Source organism: Durotheca rogersii (assembly GCF_024521655.1).
Source record: "Durotheca rogersii strain YMJ 92031201 chromosome Unknown GGS23scaffold_57, whole genome shotgun sequence".
NCBI classification, from domain to species: Eukaryota; Fungi; Ascomycota; class Sordariomycetes; order Xylariales; family Xylariaceae; genus Durotheca; species Durotheca rogersii.
The window spans coordinates 84,012-104,808 of record NW_026251288.1 but is presented as its reverse complement, the minus strand read 5'-3'; the positions used below and the strand labels follow the sequence as shown (position 1 = coordinate 104,808).

General features: G+C 41.3%; 2 protein-coding genes and 1 non-coding gene across 3 annotated transcripts; 1 reads left to right on the top strand and 2 right to left on the bottom strand.

Annotated features, from left to right (window-relative positions):
• Window positions 1-9,276: 9,276 nt before the first annotated feature.
• GGS23DRAFT_447377 (trimeric LpxA-like protein) lies at window positions 9,277-12,306 on the top strand. Its single transcript, XM_051513994.1, has 6 exons — window positions 9,277-10,406; window positions 10,477-10,543; window positions 10,597-10,630; window positions 10,685-10,796; window positions 11,061-11,910; window positions 11,959-12,306. The coding sequence occupies exons 1-6, from the start codon at window positions 9,682-9,684 to the stop codon at window positions 12,007-12,009; spliced, it is 1,839 nt and encodes a 612-aa protein (XP_051367163.1). The 5' UTR covers window positions 9,277-9,681; the 3' UTR covers window positions 12,010-12,306.
• A 766-nt stretch (window positions 12,307-13,072) lies between these two features.
• On the bottom strand, window positions 13,073-13,154 carry GGS23DRAFT_t87. The gene has a single exon. It is a non-coding gene; the product is annotated as a tRNA-Ser (tRNA).
• An 81-nt stretch (window positions 13,155-13,235) lies between these two features.
• Window positions 13,236-15,877, bottom strand: GGS23DRAFT_619027 (uncharacterized protein; the record flags this gene model as incomplete). Its single annotated transcript, XM_051520982.1, has 1 exon — window positions 13,236-15,877. One exon carries the CDS (start codon window positions 15,875-15,877, stop codon window positions 13,970-13,972), a length of 1,908 nt encoding a protein of 635 aa, XP_051367162.1. The 3' UTR covers window positions 13,236-13,969.
• Between the last annotated feature and the right edge of the window lie 4,920 nt (window positions 15,878-20,797).

Below are 20,797 nucleotides of genomic sequence, written 5' to 3'. Positions count from 1 at the left end.
TTAAGCGATACGCTTAATCGCTCGGCCTTCGTTTAATTAACGGCTATTACGAAAACTAAGTATAGTATAATATATTTATCGTAGCTCTTTATTTATTATCCTTTTAATTAATTAAGTTAAAAGGTTATTACGAAGTCGAACTAGCGATCTCTTAAGAGGTTATTCTTAACCGTTAAGTTATCCGATATTACGTAGATTTTAGTACTTAAGCTATTTATTATTTTATTCCTTTCCGGGCTTTCTCTTCTTTTCCTTTTATTATAACGGATAGTAGGAGGATGGACCTTTCTCTTGCGTTACTTACGCTAAGTAGTTTACGGGGATAGGTTATATTACTCCTCTTTCTCGGAGGAAGTACGAGTTTTTCTAATTAATTACTCTTGAGGCTATTCCCGAGTATTTATTCCGTCGGCGAAGTATACTCGCCGCTCCGGACTTTCGGTACTTTTACTAATAGCCGTATCTAATTCTAGTTACTTTATACTCCTTATCGGAATGCTTTTATTTCCCGTAACTTCCGCGGATATAATTAAAGTAAGTCTTAAACTCGGGAGCCCGTAGGATATATCCGGTTTTTCGTTTAATTTCTCCTAGGTTTCCGCTTCGAGTTATTTTTATATCTCCTACTCGATTAATTCGAATAATTTTATTAACTCTTACGGTTATTCGTCTTTAGACTTAGCCGTTTCGTATTTTAAATTATCAGAACTTATTTCTGGTTTTTCTTTTTCTAGAGGCTACCCCTCCCCCGAGCTAAGACCGGCGGATTAAGTCGTATCTAGATCCTCGTTACCCGAGGTAGGCTCGCTATTCCCGAAAGGAGTTAGCTCGTTACTTAGCTTTCGATTAAATAATACGAACGAATCCTATAGGTCTAATACTTCGATAATTAATTAAGTAACGTTATTACTTATACGTATCGAGAGATCTATTCGATTAATTTCTTCCCGTTCGAGTTATTAAGCTTTTAGGTTATCTATTTAACTATAAAACGTTTCTTCGTTAAAGATTATATCCTTAGTTAGGATTACTTTACTTAGCTTAGGAACCTAGATTCGGTATAGGTTACTAATATAATATCCTATTAAATACCCGATATAAGCTCGTAGGTTTACCTTAAACCCTTTCCTATTAAGATCCTAAGTACGCTTTCCTATTAAGGAATACGCGCGATACCCGTATATAAAGATACCGTTCTAATCCGGTCGTAGGTCGTTCGTTAGCTTACTTATTACCTCTAAAGTATACTATCTAAAGTATTATTTAAACTAGGTATCTAAGAGCTCGTAAGGTATACGAAGATTATAAGCTTAGTTAGGGCTAATGTTAATTAGATATACCGCGGCTTTAACGGTTTCCGGCTATAGTTTTTCTAGTAGCCTTACTTTAATCCTTATCTTAATCGACTTAACGATAATGATCTATTTAGCTCTCTTACCCTTACCGGTTAGCTCCTTAGTATTAATCGGCGGAAGTTCGAGATTAATACCCTCTTCTATTACCTAGATTTTATATTTAGATATACCTTTAATACTTATTACTAAACGCTCGTTATCGTAACGTATCTTATAAATTAAGAGTCGGAATTACTTCCGAACCTATCTTTTAAAGAGTCGAAGAGTTTTTATTATTAATAAACCTTACTTACTCTCTAGGGTCTTAACATATAATATTCCGTTAAATTTATCCCTAATTATTATAAGCTACTTAGATCCGTCGTAACCTTCCGGGTAATTAAATAGATCCTAGTATATCTTTTAAAACGGACGTAGCGAATAATATATTAATAGACGGCGCGAAATTACTCTCTTACCTATCGCTTAATTATAATACTCGTACTTAATTATAAATATACCGTTAATCTTAACGTTCCGGGCGTTTTTAACGAAGGCTCTAAGCGCTTTAAGACTAAGATGCCTTACTCGCTAGTACTAAAATGCCTTAGAGTTTTCTTTCGGTTTAGTAGTATCTTTCGATCTTCTCTACCGAACGTTTCTCTCCGGGAAATAAGGTATTATTACGATCGACGTTACGTTACGTAGAATATTCGATAGTATTATAAATAATATCACGGGTAAGACTTACGAATAAGAAAAGAACTACTTAAATTCGAAAAAGATTAAGTTAAAGCGTCGCTTTAGCTTCCTTACTATGGTACTTTTCTCGAGGGTTCCATTCCTTAAAGTATAATCTAAACTATAAAACTAAATACCTATACTACGAAGTTTCGCTTTAGAAATAATATTAACGTAGAAATCTTTAATAAATACGACGTTTTTAAGCTTTAGATTAAAGGTAGGCTTATTAGATTAATCTAAGATATATTTTTCGATAATCTTACGACCCGTACTAGTAATAGGAAAGCTCGTAGTACTAGCTTCGACCGTTTATCCGTCTCTAGCGGGAACGAACGACCCCTTTACTAGAAGATTACGATTATTAATAAGGTAAACTACTCTATAATTATCGAAGACGGTACTTTCCGATAATAAGTATCGGACTAGGTCTATAATAAAATAGATCCTAATCTAGGTAGATAGGTATATAATACGTAGGTCGATTATTATTACGTTAATATTAACTAGCTAAGTAGTAGCGTTATTTCCTTTCTTATTCCCGGAGCGATTATTAAGTATATTATTTACGGGAACGTCCTACCCCTAGCGGTTAATTTAGTTTCGGAGCTTAGCGTACTTAGGTAAGTCGTATCCAGCCTTAATTTTTCGTATAATATTAGCCGGGATCGGCTTTAGGTTACGTATAGTCTAATTAGTAATAGACTTTTATAAGATTTTATAAAAGCGAGCTACTTATATATATGGTTTACCTCTTAATTTATAAAGGTAATCGTAGCTCGTTACTTTTCCTTAGCCGCTATTATTATTTAATTTCGCTCTTAGAATCGGTCCTTAATAGGTTATTACGAAAATTCTATAACTTAATTTACCTTTTTACTTATTCTCGGTAGCGAAAGCGTTAAATACGATGCTTAATTACTTAAGGGTCTTTAGTTATTCGTTAAGTTTATCGGCTTCCGTAAGAGCGATTAATATCCGTATAGCCTAGTCGATTACGATCTTAGCCTTAACTACTTCGAGGAAATCCTTTACTCCTATAACGCCTTTAATTTCGTTAATGTAATAGGCGCGAGTATAGAGGAAGGTATATTACTATATAACGTAGAACTACTCGGGATTATAAGTACTTACCTTTATTCTCTAGAGTACCTTACGGTATTCTCGCCTAACGAACGTCTTAATAATAGCTTCGGTAGGAGTAATCTACTTACGGAGGATCTTTACGAGGTTTTAAATAATCGGGTCGAGATTTAGGAACTATATTTCTATATTAGCTACCTTAAGAAAGCCTATAGAAATAGATACGAGAATCTAGCCATAAAGAACCTGTTACGTAGCTGGCGAGAGCTAAGCTTAGGTTGATAGGTTGTTCGCAAAAGAGAGCAATGGAATGAGGGTGAGAAGGTGTGTATTGACTGACTAGAAAAGAAGGAAAGCTACTAGAGAGTATGGAGCGATCTATAAGTACATATAGTAGTGCTCAACTAGCTTAGGTAAGCTAGGTGGCTCCCACTAGGGGTGCATGCCTACGTGACAGAACCTTATGCTACTTATTAGTAACTACGACCTAAGCCTCGATCGTTATTTACTAGGAAACGAGCTTATTATACGCTACCGTTTATTACTCTCGAGTTCGTACCTTAAGCCTTAATAGTTAATTTCTTCGGTTTTCGGTTAAGATCGACGCTTATTCGTAGACGGCTTTCTTAAAGTTTTCTTTAAGGAATTCGTTTTCTTAAGTAATATATTCCTTAAGAATACCTACCACGACTCTAGTAACATTAAACTTAGCTCCATCTAGATTAACGTCCTTCTAAATACCGAACTAAGTAGCTATCGACTTAAGCGTAAGGAACTAACGTAGCTATTTATCGTAAGCTCGTAAGTAAACGTTAATAGGAATCTTATCTAGGGAGAATTCGGACGTATTAATCGTTATAGCGAAATAAGTAAGCGATTATCTAATGCTAGATACGAGAGTAGAATACCGGTATAGAAAGTAAGAAGGGAGTATAATCGCAAGATCTAAGAGATAAATAAATATATATTACTTACTTACGCTAGAATAACCTAAGTAATAATAACTCCTTAAAAGTACCCCGGGCTTATAACTATTACGTAGCTAGCGAGAGCTAAGCTTAGGTTAATAGGTTATTCGTAAAGAAAGTAATGGAATAAAGGTAAGAAGGTATATATTAACTAACTAGAAAAGAAGGAAAGCTACTAGAGAGTATAGAGCGATCTATAGGTATATATAATAGTACTTAACTAACTTAGGTAAGCTAGGTGGTTCCTATTAGGGGTACATGCCTACGTGACATATAATAAGTTATTAATATCTATATATTTAATTTATATCGATTAATAGGTTTAGAGGGAAAAAGAAGCTATCGTAAGGTCGGCTAAGGTATAGTTATTATTGGCCTTTATCCGTCCTTAATATTAATAAGGGAGTAGCGGGTCGTATAAGTTATTGTAATTTATATTAAAGCGCTCGTACGTCTTCTATATAGATAAGCGAGCGTAAGGGGATTATCCTAATCGCTATAAGCGCTCTTTACTCGCGCGAGATATACTATATTATTAGCGGTTCGAGGAAGCGGTTAATATCGAGGGCTAAGTACTATCCCTAGTAGCGGTAATATTATAACGAAAGTTCTCCCGGGTTTTACGGGTTTCTTTATATAGTAAATAAATAACCATACGAAGAATGTCCTAATCGGTATAAACGCGGTTTAGTTATCGTATTATATCGTAGTATCGATAATGTAAAAGCGTTATTAGTATTTAAGGGCTAGGTAATATCTTAGCGGTAGTAATATCGTAATAAAAGTTCCCGGGCTTATACGTACCTCCCTATAGTAGATAAATAACTATAAGGCGGGATATTCCGTTTAATGTAAAACGCGGACTACTTCGCGGGTTATATGGTAGCGCTAATAGCGATCGGTATCCTTTAAATCCTAATAGCGTAATAGAAACTCCGTAGATTAAAGGTTAAGGGGTCGAAAAGTTATAAGGTAATCGTTACTAAGGAGGAGTAGAGCGTACGCGATACTAAAGGCCCGGATAGGTTTACTCGAAAGTATATTCTATTAAAGACTATAATTCGTACGATAATCTAAGACGGATAAAACTAATATTACTATACTAATTAAGAAACGAGAAATCTAATGTAGTTATTATATTTTAGCTATACCCCTTAGTCATAGAGATATAGTAGTCGCTAGCCCGAAGGTATAAGAGGTAAGAAGAGAAAAGGAGCAAAACGTAAAAGTTACTTATTCGGCTATAGCGATACGACGAAGTAACTTAAGCGCTTATAACCAAGATAAATATACTAATCGGAAAACGATAAATCTAATAATAAAAACGAATCTTTAATTAAGGTAAAAATAGTAAAGATAGTAATCTAATTAGGTAGTAAACTCGATAATAAGCATAGCATAGCCCGTACTTACGGGAGCTATAGTTACTCTATATAGGCATAAGACCTATCGTAGCATATCACGTAATGCATTAAGAGGGCATGTCTTACCGCACCACTATAATACCTTCGGACTTTTAGAATAAAAATTAAAGAAAAAGAGGATAGTATTATAAATTACGATTAGAAAGATATTAACCTATAGAGATTATAAGATATTATTACGTAAAACGTAAACGCCTATATTTACGTTTACGGTATGTAGGCTTATATAGGCTGGTTTAACTGCTCCGTAATATTCCCCCTAGTGTTTAGTCACTTAATGGTAAGTAATAATTACTTACTCTCAGCGTTAAACCCTCTACCTTTCTTAGCGCTAGTCGTATACTTTTCGGCGTTAGTTATATTAGGTTGGTCTAATAACTACTGTAGTGGTGCGGTGGATCTAGGCCACGTAGCCTTTTCGATGTCTATTTATATAGGTCGCGCACTCATATTTTCATTAGTTAGACTTAGACCTGTAGCTATCATCACAGCCATTCACTCGTTTCTTGTCATGCCTTTCTAGCCATCGTCGTTGTCCTTTTCTAGTCTCCTTTCCCTTTCCCAACTACCGTTTTCAGCTAGCCGATCAACCGATTATAGCTATTTACAGCTGTAATCTTAGTTAATCGGCACTAGGCTAGTTGTTGGCAGTTGGGCAGTCCTTGTTTCGTGCCTCCGTCAGCGTGCCCACGCTGCTCTTGTTCACTACTCGATATGGGAATTAAACCCTTAACCTCTTAACGCGACGCCTTACTACTAGTTCTAATCTAGCTCTGGGGCTTTACCGCGTAAGGGGCTGCGCTTGCCGCGCCTATATACGCGTAATTAAAGGAACTAAGCCACTAAGCCAAAGTACCTAAAGCGGGGACTAGGCTTATAGCTATCACATAAAACGCAGACGCCTACATTTACGCTTTGCGGTATATAGGCTTATATAGGCTGGTTCAACTCCTTCGTGACAGATATATAAAGGGAAGGTATATATATATTAAATAAAAGAAAGGTTATTCTACTTTTTATTATACGAGTAACGGGTTTTAATAAAGTTAGGGCTCGCTTAAGGCGATAACTTTTAATACCCTGACGGATTGCCTAAAGGGCGATAGTCGCCTTAAAAGTAATTACTCGCTTAAAGGGCGATAGTCGCCTTAAAAGTAATTACTCGCTTAAAGGGCGAGGGTTGTCTGTTATCGAAATAACCGCTTATTATATAAACGAAACCTATATAAAAAATAAATCTTTTCCTTTAATTTAAATAACCTTTATTTAATTTATTAGTTATCAATCTACGATATATAGTTTACTTTTAATACGTACTTTAAACCTTAAGACCAAGAAGTATATAAAGTTTTAGTTATATAACTATAACCGATTTCTGAATATATTAAGATAAGTATTACTACTACTAAGTAATACTAATAAGTATAGCTTAGTTATAATAAGAAGATAGTATAGCTTTTTATTATAATTTTAAGAATTATTCGTTAGGTAAAAGGATAAAAATTAAAGAAATAAAGTTATATAAGAAAGAAAAAGAAGAAAGGTATGCTTTATTAAGGCCGCGCTTTTAGGAGTTAGTTATATACGGGAGGAGCGGTTACGTGCCCTAGTGCTATACTAACTAGAGTTCGATGACTAGGCGTAGCCCATTACAAAAAGCGTTAATTCTTTAAACGGACAACGTCACCTTTTACAGGCGCTATCGCCTTCTACAGACGACATTACCTACTTTAGCGCCTGTTGCTTACGTTGTTACTTTAGGAAGATGATAGGTTAGGACGAAAGCCTACTTTTCGTACTAAGGTACTTCCCTGCTTCTAATAATACCCGTTGGCTCCCTCTTCTGTATATGGTTTCTAACAGAAAGCATGTTTTACTATACTACTAAAATGTCTATAATTAAGGTTAGTTATTATAGGTACAAACTATAGAGTATACTCTTTCTTAATTTTTTCCTCGTTTAGCTTTCCTTGTTAATGAAAAGATTTTATATAATAAATAGTTTTTAAAATCGTAATAAGTATAAAATATATAGAACTCTAATATTGCATACACTCTACTTCTTCTGAGTATGAAGAGGGTAATTACGTATTAAGCTCTTTTGTTAACTAAGATTCTATTTTTAAATATAGCCTATTATATTTATTATCTTTAACTTTAAGCTAGCGACTATTATAATTTAACGACCGTAAGCTAGACTGAAGATACGATAACTTTATTAAATTCCTTACCTTTAGATTATTAAATTAATATTACTTTTATTTATTTTAAACTACTAGAGTATACTTTAATATTTATTATATAAAGCTTTAATATTATGTACGCGCTCTTTATTATTAATATATATATATATTAAAAAAGTACTAATTCTTTTATGCTTTTCCTTTTAATATTAATTATAGTCTAATCATTTGTCAAACTAATCGACCTGTTCTTAACACCATTCGATAGAAACGCCTTATCTTTTCGTTACGTTACATTTCCTTGCCCGCATGCCCGTGCTTACAGGGCGAGCCACGTCTTGTGTCTTCTCCCCCCCCCACCTCTCTCCCCTCTCTTCCCCAACCGCGCCTCCCCCCCTATATCCCGACGACCCCCCCTCTCTCTACCGCTAACGCTGGCTCTGCTACTCGATCGCAGCATCGCAAACTGCCTTGACTTCGTCATTTAATCCCACCTCATATGCCTTCTATTCCCCTATGGTGCTGCATCTGTGTCAGAAGGGAGCTGACAGAAGGGACCAGTCGGCGTCTGCATTCATTCACCCGCCTTCTGAGGTATATCACCATTGGAGACCAGAAGAGAGCCGAGACAACCAAGAATCATACATCCTCGCAGGCGCACCAGCCAAAATTAATCGCGCGTCAAATCTCCAAGCGCCGGCCCATCTTGTACGCTTGAATAAGGGTCAAGGATCCCAGCACGGCCGGGGGGATGGAAACAAGGGTAGGATTAAGGGAAGCAAGAGTATTTCTTGATTGGATCTCGACGAGTCAAGTTGCCGCCCTCGTGGGCCGGACCGCACGATAATGATCTGGTGTTTTTCGTTTCTTCTCTGTTTCTTGCCGCAGCATCGTGGCCATCCTGGCCAACCATATATATACCACTGGCTTACAACAACAACAACAACAACTGCTGCTGCTGCTGCTGCTATTATTACTACTAACTCTTATTCCTCTTCGGCCCACTCCTCATCCACAAAGGACCATTCCCCGGACCGGCGCTCCAATTCGCAGTCTAGGCGAAGCGCATGCCCAGGCGCAGCAGCCTACGGCCTCACGGCTTGCAAGTTGCAGCCTCTTGCTTACACCGCAACATAGCTTAGCAGAACAAGACAAATTGTACCTCACCGGCCCCTGAGCCCTTGTAAGTCACGGTCGTATTGCGCAGCCATACGCAGAGAGAAGGAGACGTGCGGCTCGCATTCCCGCTCCCTCACGCGCTCTCCCTCTCCCTCACCCTCTCCCTCTCCCTCTACCCCCCTCCTAAAAATTATTATCCCCCGCGCACCTGTTTTCGAAGCTCGTCATCTTCCGAAAAATAAGATCCCTAAGTTCTCTTGCGGATCACCCATCGCTGCGCGCCGCGACGAAGGCAGACCCGCTCCCCTTCTGGTCATAAAGGATATAATAATACATCGCTTCCTGTTTGATGCGCCGACTTCTAGAAACCTGAATAACGAAATTTTTGGACGTTTTCGCGGCAATCTCAAAATCGCATACGGACCGTTCCTAATTTTCTGGCGGCTCCCCCCTTCCTCTTCCTTCCCATTCTCCTGCCTTTTCGCTCTCCCTTTTATCTGTCTTTTCCCTTCTCCTTCCCTCTCCCTCTGTCTCTCTTTTTAAGGGGGGGGGGTTGCTCCTTTCAACGCCCAGTACCTACTCTCCTCTCTCGCTATTTATCGAGGCATATTTTTTTTCAACTTTCTTCCAATTCTGGGCATCAGCTCAATCGTCACATTGATCGTCGCGAGACCCGTGGTCGGTTCTTCATCAATCTCAATCGTAGGAGGGGCGCTCCATTCGCAGGTTTCTGAGCCCCGTGTGCCAATTCCATTCCATCGAGGCCCGGGGATTTGATCACGCAACAGCTGCTTTCTCGCCAGTTTTATTCCGAGTGTCGAGCGCTCCTATGCACCTAACTCCAGGCTGTTGGGCTGAAGATATCGTTGGTCGAACCATGGCAACCTTCACGGCGCTAAATGGAGGCGAACAGAAAGGTCCCGAGATTCCTAGTGGAAGTCCTACCTCCATACCCGGGGTCTCTGAAGAGGAGCGGCCGGCTCGCCAGGGAGTCCCCAAGGAACCCAGAGCCGAAGAGAACTCTTCGAGTCAGAGGGAACGCTGGCCAGCATCCGGGACCGACCGACCGCCTTATCAACCAAACGCCTACCCCAGCACCGATGGCCTCCACAAGCGCAAACGATCGCTTTCTCACGATTCCCAGGGGGATGGACCAGGCACTCGAGACCAAGAACAGCAGTCCCAGTCGGAATCACGTGACGTATATGTCACTGCGCAGCGAGAGCATAGGCAGCTCGGCGAGGAGAGTCGGGAACACCATGAATCTTGGTATACGCCACAAGGACGCATAGACGATCGCAACGCGTACGACCATCAGAGCTCTACTGGATTCGTTACCTCGCCAACCGACCAACCGGCGGGCGATTCGCTCCGAAGAGCGGCTCCCCACCCGACGGAATCTCAGCACGATTACTCGGTGACGAGTCCTGATGGCGAGGACGGTGCCGTAATCTACAGCGGCACCTACACGACGGGGCCAAGGAAAGGTGATGCCGTGATCCAGTCGGACCCGAAAAAGCGGAAGCGCAATTTCAGCAACAGGACAAAGACTGGGTAAGTTCATCTCCTACCATGCCGCCAAACCTCGAGATCGATCGTTAGGATTCCATTGCTAACTTCGAAGTATGGCGGGGCCGGTCGCGCGTTTCCTGAGGTGTCACAAGTGCGCAAGCGCTCTCAAAGACCCGAGGGTGCGGCATCCGCTCTCCATACGTAAAAATATAGCTGCTTAACATGCCGAAAGAGGAAGAAGAAGTGCGACGAGACTAAACCGCAATGTAAGCAGGTTGATATTACGGTAATTTTCGTCTCTTCTACTCACAGAGGAACAGGTACCAACTGTGTTCGTGGCGGATTCGTGTGCCACGGATATCCGAACCAACGAGGTTACCCGAAGATGGAGAACAAACCCGCCGCCGTTCCGCTCGAGTCCAAGGATCCCACGTATGTCCCCCCCGGCGCTTATGGAATGCCTCAACAGGCGAGTTATCCGATACCGCCCCCGCCACCCCCGAAGCGAGACCCGGTTCACTATCGTGGTCAGCAGCTCCGCATAGAACCTGTGCAAGGGCGGCCCGTCCCCAAAACAGACGATCCCCGACACCCAACGACCTCCTCCCTTCAGACCCCATCTGCCACTAGTCCCGAGAATAAGTTATCCTCAATTGCATACTCTAACTCGGCAAACGTGTTTCCCACTCCGATAAGTGCTACAAGCAGTACGATGCAATTGCCGACACCATTGAGCGGCGTCGAACGACACAAAGATTACCAGAGGGTGCCACCGCTACACGATCTAACCCGGACAGAACACGAAACTCCGCACACGACATCACTCCCGCAGATCAACATTCTTCCGCCAACCCGAACTAACAGCCCTCCGGCGCAACCATCTAACCAACACCCGCCCCCGCCTCCTCCAGCGACAACCAGCCCCCAGGAAGCGGCGCGGCTTGCTCTCTCACATTCCCACTTCCCGGCCAAAATATCTAGAACACAGAAGGAGGAAATGCTCTCGGGGAATCAGTATTATCCATTCGACGAGGAACTGGTAATGGAGAGGCAAAGATGTAACGCCGCCTGCTGGAGGTTTAACAACTCCACAAACCCTAATTTTGGAGTTTCAACGGTGGAGCGCTCTCGTCTCTTCCGAGAAATCCTGAGCCCACAGGAGCCTCTGAACATTGCTCCACATCTGGTAACGCCCGTCACCAAAGTTGGCAGTGTCGGGCAGGATGTAGTCGTCGAAGCGCCGTTTACCTGTGACTACGGCTACAATATCATGATCGGTAGCAACACGTTTATCGGCCGGAATTGCACTGTTATTGATCCCATGGAAATCATCATCGGCAATAACTGCTATATCGGCCCGAACGTCAGCTTGTTTGGTGCTACATTGCACACCGACCCCAAAAAACGCAAGGGGAGTAAGAGCCCCCACCACGGAGCCTCGATACATGTCGACGACGACGTATGGATCGGAGGTGGTGCGATTATCCTCCCAGGCATGCGGATTGGGAAGGGAGCCACTGTAGCCGCTGGGTCGGTAGTCACCAAGGTGAATCATCCAGAGGGCGCCTTTAATGAGATTTAGTACTAATGAAAGCTTAGGATGTCCCTCCCTTTACCGTCGTGGCCGGCAACCCCTCCCGAGTAACCCGTGGCGCCATCAGCTGACAGCCCCAACAAGATTCAGGAATGATTCCATATCATTACCCACTCTTTTGCTGCGAATCAGCTTCTATACCGGCCTTCATTGTATATATAGCCTACTTGGTTTGTGGTATACAAGAAAGACAGGGACGTATCCTATGAGATTTCGATTCCTAGGTGACGCCGAAAGTCATACGATGATACTGGATAGAGGCCAGCATAAAAGCCTTTTATTGACGTTTTAAGAGAGACAGGAAGCACTAGCGGGACAAGTTTTACCCTTCTGTTCCCCTACCTGAGAACCTGGCTATCTTGTCATTCATACCCATCCTCATCTGACGAGAGAAGTGGCTTGGATGTGGCTTTACGAATGCGTGACCGCCCATTACTATTACGCCGACCCAGCAACAGGAGTTTATGTGAAGACGAAGGGCAATGACAAGAGGATATGACATGATATAGAGATATTTCTTTATACGAGATACCCGGGTTTCTTCATGTATTTTGATAGTTAGTATTTTTCTGAATTTACGTGCCAATATTCATATTGAGATTTATAGAGTCGTTGGGTAGTTTCATATTACAGTGGAAGATAGGCATGTACCTAGTAGTAGTAGTAGTAGTAGTGGTGGTGGTGGTGGTGGTGGTGATTATTAACGTCCGTAGGAATTGCCTGCTGAGGCTATCCTGTGACCTCCTATACTGGAGGAGTTCTAGGCTACGCTATTTACAGCCTTTTAACACCCTATCTAGCATCTCTATTCTTCGTTTCGCATTACGCGGTCCGTTCTGTGTCCTCCCTTTCCCCTGTGAGGGCAATTCCCACTTCGTTTCCCCGTTCCTTGTTTCGTGGGGGGAGGGGGAGGGGGGTGTTTCCCCGGGTTTCCCCTTTCCCCTTTCCCCCTGTTCCCCCCGATCTCAGCAGCCCGTTTACAGGGCTACTTGTCTCCCAGGCCCCGAGTCAGTTGGTGCCTTATCTACAGAGCGCTTACGCGCAACAAAGGAAACAAGGTGAGGGTTGGTGGAGTGAAAAAACGTCAAAGAGTGGAGAAAAGAAAAAAAGAAGCCGACGCAGGCCTGATTCGAACAGACGCTCCCGAAGGAACGAGATTTCTAGTCTCGCGCATTAGACCACTCTGCCACTGCGCCACCATCCCAGGTAGGCCCGGTCAGTTGTACATGTACAGAAGTGCTCTCACACTGTGTGGTTTTAGGGGCCAGTAGTGTAGATTATAAGGCGGATTTCAACTTTAGCATATCTCTACCCTTGGTTTGGCTGTAACAGCTAGCGAGGCAAGGTGGGCAAACACAGGCTCCATACATGCCTACCAGCAGTGACTGTGGCCTGGGACAGACTTTTGGAGCAGGGAGAGAGACGGGTTTCACCTCCATCCGTACATGGTAGGGGGGAGTACTGAAGTGGCGGCTGGCTTAGTTGTATGTACACAAGGCAGATGCGATGCAGCGATATCATACATAAGACCGAGTAATCGGCGTGCAGGATGATTAAGAGCGAGGGGGGTAGCTATTATAGCACAGCTTCTCATAATGTGGTTAAATACTCAGGTAGGTGACAGGTTTCAGGTAACAGGTAAAAGGAAGTCAACACATAGGAACAGAAGAGGTGAGCGAGGAGAATGTCTGGAAGTCAATCGTGTCTCAATGAGTGGCATCGTTACTTGTAAGAGAAAGTCGTATGAAAAGGAGCGGTACCAACCAAAAGGGGTGTATACCAAGTATAATTATCCACCGATCACCAGTAAGTAGTGGCATCAGATTCGTCTCCTTTCCTCTCTACCCGACCCAAAGCTATTTCCCATTCCCACAGCCACACCTACTCCTCGTTCTTGATGAAGAAAACAGTTCTATTGTGTTAGTTCCTCCCTGATTCCATGTCACCCGTTATTTTGCCCACACCACAGACAATCACTGTTAGCTAGAACAAAAAGCATATATCTGTCCTTCTATTTCTTCTGCCTTTTCATGCCTCTATCACTAGCACTGCTCAGCTCGCTGGCGCTCCTCTTGTGTCCACCGCCCCCTAGTTGCCCGCCCCTATGATCCTCTGCAGGGCCCTGTCTAACCGGCCCAGTAGCGGTCTCGACACTGTCTGCTGCCAGTGTGCTCTTGCCTTCTGCTTGGTAGTCGGTCATGTTGTTCGTAAAGGAGGCCGCGTCACCGTTGGGCTTCACAGCCACGGCAGGGGCGGTATACAGGGAGTCCCTGTCTGCGCTACTAACGTCCTCATTGACAACACTTCTGACCTTCGCCTGGCCATCGTTAACTGCTTCTACATCGCTTGTCTTAACCGCGGCCTCGAGTTGTGCGGGTGCGAGGGCCTTCTCTCGCTCTACCTTCTTAGCTTTCTCCAATCTGATTTCGGCGTCGATCTTGTCATTCATCTTACGCATGTCAAGGAGGATACCGATGGAATTGAGAAGCCTCTCCATCTCCTCTACTACTGCTCTCGTGGGCATGTTGAGTCTGCTCGGGATATCTAGTTCGGCGAGGGTGTTCGTGATACGTTGGTGTTGAGCATGACTTTTCGTGGTGAGAATCTTGTTGATTCGTTCGTAACGGAAGGTCGGCCCCGAAGGTAGACGATCATGGTGCGATACACCGTATAACCTCTCTTCCTGCTCGCCAAGCTTCCTCCGTTCGGGTTGAGCACCTTTCTTAGCCGGCCGTTCTGGTCGGTCAGTTCCTCCCATCGAGTCACGGTGCCCTGTGGAGGAAGCAGCAATGCTCTCCCTGCGGGTTTCTGTGGTGGGCGTAGGGTTTCCGTGGCCTGAGAGATTGTTCGAAGGATGGGCGGACGTCGGGGTGTTGCTCCCGTTGGCTTCCAAGAGGGATTTCCGCTTCTTAGACTTGTCGACGTTCATTAGGTTTTGAAGCAGGGTCTGGAGGCCGGCACTAGATTTGAAAGCGTTGATATCCTGCTCGGTGTGGGGATATTCGAGGCGGTTGTAGAGCTCGCGGCGCTCCTGGTTAAATTTCTCCTGTCGGGCAACGATGCGCCGAACTTCGACAAGCAGCAACTCCTCCTCGTGAGCCTCATCTCTCGATCGCGTCAAGGCGTCTGCTGCGAACTTTTTGCGATGTGCCTCGGAGATTGGGTTGAAGTTGGCCATAACTTCATGCAAGGCAAATTCGGCTTGGGTCATATATTGAACGGGTTTTTGAACCGCCATCATCTTAGCTGCCACCTCGTAATAGCGCGCCTTAAGGTCTTCCATAGTCCGGACCTTTGATGCCGACACCATAGCGGTATTAGGTTCCGTGCCACTTGATCTGTCTCCATTCGCCAGGTTGTCGGGTAGCTTAGGCTCATATTCATATCGGTCCCATATCAGCGGCCATCGAAGATCAAAGTCCCGAGCGAGGTCAAATAGGTAGTCGGTTTCATCCTTCGTCCATTCGCGACTTGTCAAGTTTGAGTAGTATTGGTCATCGCTATACTGAGGAATATCGACCTGCACGTTGAACTTGGCAAACCCGGAATCGTCCAGCTGTTTCTGCTTATTATTCACGATGGTCCCAGTCGCTGTATCTTGCCTTTCCCGAGCTGTCGACTGCTCTTCCGTCTGCCGCCTCCAATGCCGCAGACTCAGCGACTGATCGTACCGCGCCGAGTTGTAGAATGTCCGCCACTCCCACCGTGCGGCTGGCTTCCTACTGCCAAACCGACGCCTCTTGAAGTTGGAAATTTCGGGGACAATAGCGATAGGATTGTCACCCCCCAAACTCTGGACCTCCCTCGCCAGGCCCTTCAAACTTGGTCGCTGGACGGTGTTTTTTGGTTTCTTGGCTGGTCGCGGGCCAGTATTGTTGAGTGGTAAGTTAAGCACGTCGTGGACATCGTGCGAAGTCATTGTAATAATCTCTGCGTCAGAGCAGTTGAAATAACCACAATGACCGAAGGAGCGTGTGCCAACCGGTACGCAAATCAGCGCATGGCTTTGAATCAGATGGCGCCTATATGGGCGATGGCGCTTCGGGTATGATTCGTTTTGGAGCGATTGTAGGCAAGTGACGGAGAGGAGATAAACATTACCGGTCGGTTTTTAATGAGAGTCGCAGATAAGCTCAACTAATCCCCTGCACCCCAACCTTTAACTGGATTAAGCGAAAATCTCACTTTTATGCCGAACTGTATCCTGTGGATCCCCGCCACCCTATTAATTGCCTGATTGATTATTAATGGCACCTTAAAGTATAAGCTAATATTTACTTAAATGCAGTTAATATAAATAAGCTATTTAATTAGTAGTTGGATTTTACTTTTTACTTAGTAAATTGATATATATTTAGTATGTTTAAAAATATATATTAATAATACGTAGATGAGATAAGCTACGTAGGTAATAAGGTTGCTTTTAGGAGTAACGGAATATGGGAAAAAGAAAGTAAATTAGTTAACTATTTAAGAAAGAAGAAAAAAATAAAGAAAATACGAGCTACCTATATATATTTGATAAAGAGCTACGAATTACGTTATATAAGTAAGTTAAGAGCTAGGTTAAGTAAGCGAGTAACTAAAGAAGAAGTAAAGAACTATATATAAGTAGTTCTTTACGTAATATACCCCTTAGTTAAGCTTATGAAAGCGAGCTTAGCTAAATAATAATAATAATTTAACTACAGAGCTCGTAATAGTTAATTCCACCGCCTTTTTAATAGTAAAGCTAAGTGTTAGCTTTAGCATCGCTCGCGTTTTTAACTTTTCTTAAGTAATATATTTATTACTTTTTTTATTCTTTATATCTTACTTTAAACTACTTATAATATTCTGTCGTGTAAAACGTAGACGCCTACATTTACGCTTTGCGGTATATAGGCTTATATAGGCTAGTTTAATTACTACGTAACATATTCTCTTATTTAATTATTATAATAACTCTTCTTAGTTACTTTAATAAAAAGGATATATTGTAGCTTTTAATTAAGTATATTAACTATATATACTATATATATAACGGCTCTCGCCGTATCGCTTTATATTATTATTCGCGAATGCGAATTCTTCTCGTAGCTTTACTAAATAAATATCCGGTAACGCTCCTTTCCATATTCGAACTCTTATATTATAAAAAAATTCACCTACGTTTTCTTAATAGATTTCTACTAGAAACTATAGTTAAGAAGGGTACTAACAGATACAGGTCAGAAGATATAAGAAGGGAAGGTACGGAAGTACTAAGTAGAAAAAAGTTATTCTATTTCCTATTACACGGGCGCCGCTTTTCTCGTAAGCGCCGGGCGCTCGCTAAGGCGTTAAGCGCTTATTAAAAGAAAGGCGGCCGTAAATAAAGGAACTTAAATTATCTAACCTTAAAAGTTTATATAAGACTAACGAATATCTTCTTTCCTTTTTTATAACTATTCTTCTAATTCTTTAGTTATTGATTTAAAATATATAGTTTACTTTTAATAAGTATCCAAAACTGCGGGATTAAAATTTAAGTAAAGTATAAGTTATATAATTATAACTAATTCCTTAATATATTAAAATAAGTATTATTATTATCTAATAATATTAATAAACATAGTACGGTTATAATACTTTAATAATTCCTTAATCTCAGAATTAACTATCAAAGGAAATAAACGACGTTTCTTAAGGAAACGAATAACTAGATAAGCACCCTCTGGCAAGTAAAGAATAATTACAAACTCTAATAAATAATAATTCTTTAAGTAATTCATTTCCTCTTGAGGAAGATAAACTACTTAAAGAAAACTTTAGAAGCCCCGAATAAATAAAAAGCCTCGAAGAAGAAAGAGCCGAGTTAGCCCGTAACTTATAAAACCTAGGTATCGACGACGATAATATTAATGAAATATTTACGTTAGAAAATCTAATATTGTCACGTAGAGGTTGCACCTCTTCGTTACTTACCTCAATAACAGAAGCTCCTATATATACGCTCCCGTTGCTTTTGTTCTTTTAACTCGTTCTTAGATAGATCTAATACCTTTTTACCTTTTACTCCTCCTCCTGTTACTCGTAAAATAACTCTTTATGCGCGTTTTCGCGTACGTAGCTCCTTTACTGAGCTACGTAATAATTATAAGCCTAGTTAACGCTTCAAGGACCTCTTGGAGCCGCAGGACGCGCGCGAGCTCTTCGACATTTTCTTCAAGCTTCGTTCCTTTCTCCTGGCTCTCGAGGCCTTCCTCGCTCGCCTTAGAGCTCGACTTAATCGGGTAGTAAGGCAGACGGCGGGAGGCTGCTAGGAAATCTCTCAGGTTTCTCTTTCTTCTCCTTTTCTCCGACGGCTTTACGTTTCGGCGAGCGGAATAATAGTCGCTCTAGTAAGTAATACGCTTTAATAAGTAGCCCGTTTCGATATCGCCCCCTGACTAATTAGCTACGGGTTTTAGCTCGTTCCATTTTTAAAGAGGGTTGATCCGACGTCAGAGAACGGAGACTTAGGGGAAGATAGCTCGTAGAGGAGTAAGATCGATAATAGGGGATCGGTCTTATCTCTGGAGAGAGCTCTAAGGAGTAATTGGCTCTCGTTCTCTCCGCCGCCCTAGTAGTCTCCTGCTATACGGTAAAAGTTCCGACTCGCCGATAATATTTTCGGCCTTCCCGTTCGTTTTTAGGCTCTTCCCTCCGCGATCGAAAGTAGTCTGAGGGGGTAAAGAGAGCTAAGGGCGTTAATTAACGCCGCGAGCTCTTAATTAAGCTACCCGTAATTAGAAGACGAGTATTAGAAACGTATACCTTATTAATAATTCGTTATATACGTAAACCGTCCGTTAATTAGTAACGGTTATAGGTCGAGGCGTACCTTCGGAGAGTTAATTAATTCCCGATTATAGATCGATTACCTTAGGGTAAGTTATTGCCAGGTTTTAAAGTACGAATTTTAACGTATATGGTTTTAAACGTACGGTCGTTAGGAATTACATAGATAATATCTTTGTCACGTAGGCATACACCCCTAGTAGAAACCACCTAGCTTACCTAAGCTGGTTAAGTATAACTATATATACCTATAGATTACTCTATACTCTTTAGTAGCTTTCCTTCTTTTCTAGTTCGTTAATATATACCTTTTTACCCGCATTTCATTACTTCCTTTACGCGTAACCTATGAACCTATACGTAGCTCTCGCTAGCTACGTAATAATTATAAGCCCCGGGTACTTTTAAGGAGCTATTATTACTTAGGTTATTCTAATATAAGTAAGTAATATATATTTATTTATTTCTTAGATCTTACGATTATATTTTCTTCTTATTTCTATATCGGTACTTTACTTTTGTATCTAATATTAAATAATCGCTTACTTATTTGCTATAACGATTAATACGTCCGAATTCTCCTTAGATAAGATTCTTATTAACGTTTACCTACGAGCTTACGATAAGTAGCTACGTTAATTCATTACGCTTAAATCGATAGCTATTTAATTCGGTCTCTAAAAGGACGTTAATCTAAATGTAGCTAAGTTTAACGCTACTCGAGTCGTAGTAAGTACTCTTAAGGAATATATTACTTAAGAAAACGAAGTCCTTAAAGAAAACTATAAGAAAGCGGTTTACGAATAGGTATCGATCCTAACTAAAAACCGAAGAAATTAATTACTAAGGCCTAAGGTACGAATTCGAAGGTAATAAACGGCTACGTATAATAAATTCGTTTCCTAATAAATAACGATCGAGGCTTAGGTTATAGCTACTAGTAAGTAATATAGGGTTCTCTATAGCTAGATTCTCGCATCTATTTCTATAGGCTTTCTTAAGGTAGCTAATATAAAGATATAATTCCTAAACCTTAACCCGATTATTTAAAACCTCATAAAGATCTTCCGTAAGTAAATTACTTCTACCGAAGCCGCTATTAAGACGTTCGTTAGGCGAGAATACCGTTAGGTATTCTAAAAAATAAAGGCAGGTACCTATAATCCCGAGTAATTCTATATTACGTAATAACATACCTTCCTTCGTACTCGCGCTTATTATATTAACGAAATTAAGGACTTTATAAGAGTAAAGGATTTCCTCGAAGTAGTTAGGGCTAAGATCGTAATCGACTAAACTATACGAGTATTAATCGTTCTTACGGAAGCTAATAAACTCGGCGAGTAACTAAAGATCCTTAAGTAATTAGGTATCGTATTTAACGCTTTCGTTACCGAGAATAAGTAAAAAGGTAAATTAGGCTATAGAATTTTCGTAATAGCCTATTAAGGTCCGACTTTAAGAGCGAAATTAAGTAATAATAATAGCTAAGGAAAAGTAACGAGCTACGAATACTCTTATAAGTCTAGAGGTAAATTATATATATAGGTAGCTCGCTCTTATAAAATCTTTTAGAAGTCCGTTACTAATTAAACTATACGTAACTTAAAGCCGATTCTGGTTAATATTATACGAAAATTTAAAGCTAGATACGACTTACCTAAGTACGCTAAGCTCCGAAATTAAATTAACCGTTAGGAATAGGACGTTCCCGTAAATAATATACTTAATAATCGCTCCGGGAACGGAGGAGGAAATAACGCTACTACCTAGCTAATTAATATTAGCTTAATAATTATCGACTTACGTATTATATACCTATCTACTTAAATTAGGATCTACTTTATAATGGATCTAATTTAATACCTACTATTGAAAAGTACCGTCTTCGATAACTATAGAACTATCTACCTTATTAATAATCGTAACCTTTTAATAAAGGGATCGTTCGTTCCCGATAGAGACGGATAAACGGTCGAAGCTAGTACTACGAGCTTTCCTATTACTAATACGGGTCGTAAGATTATCGAGAAGTATA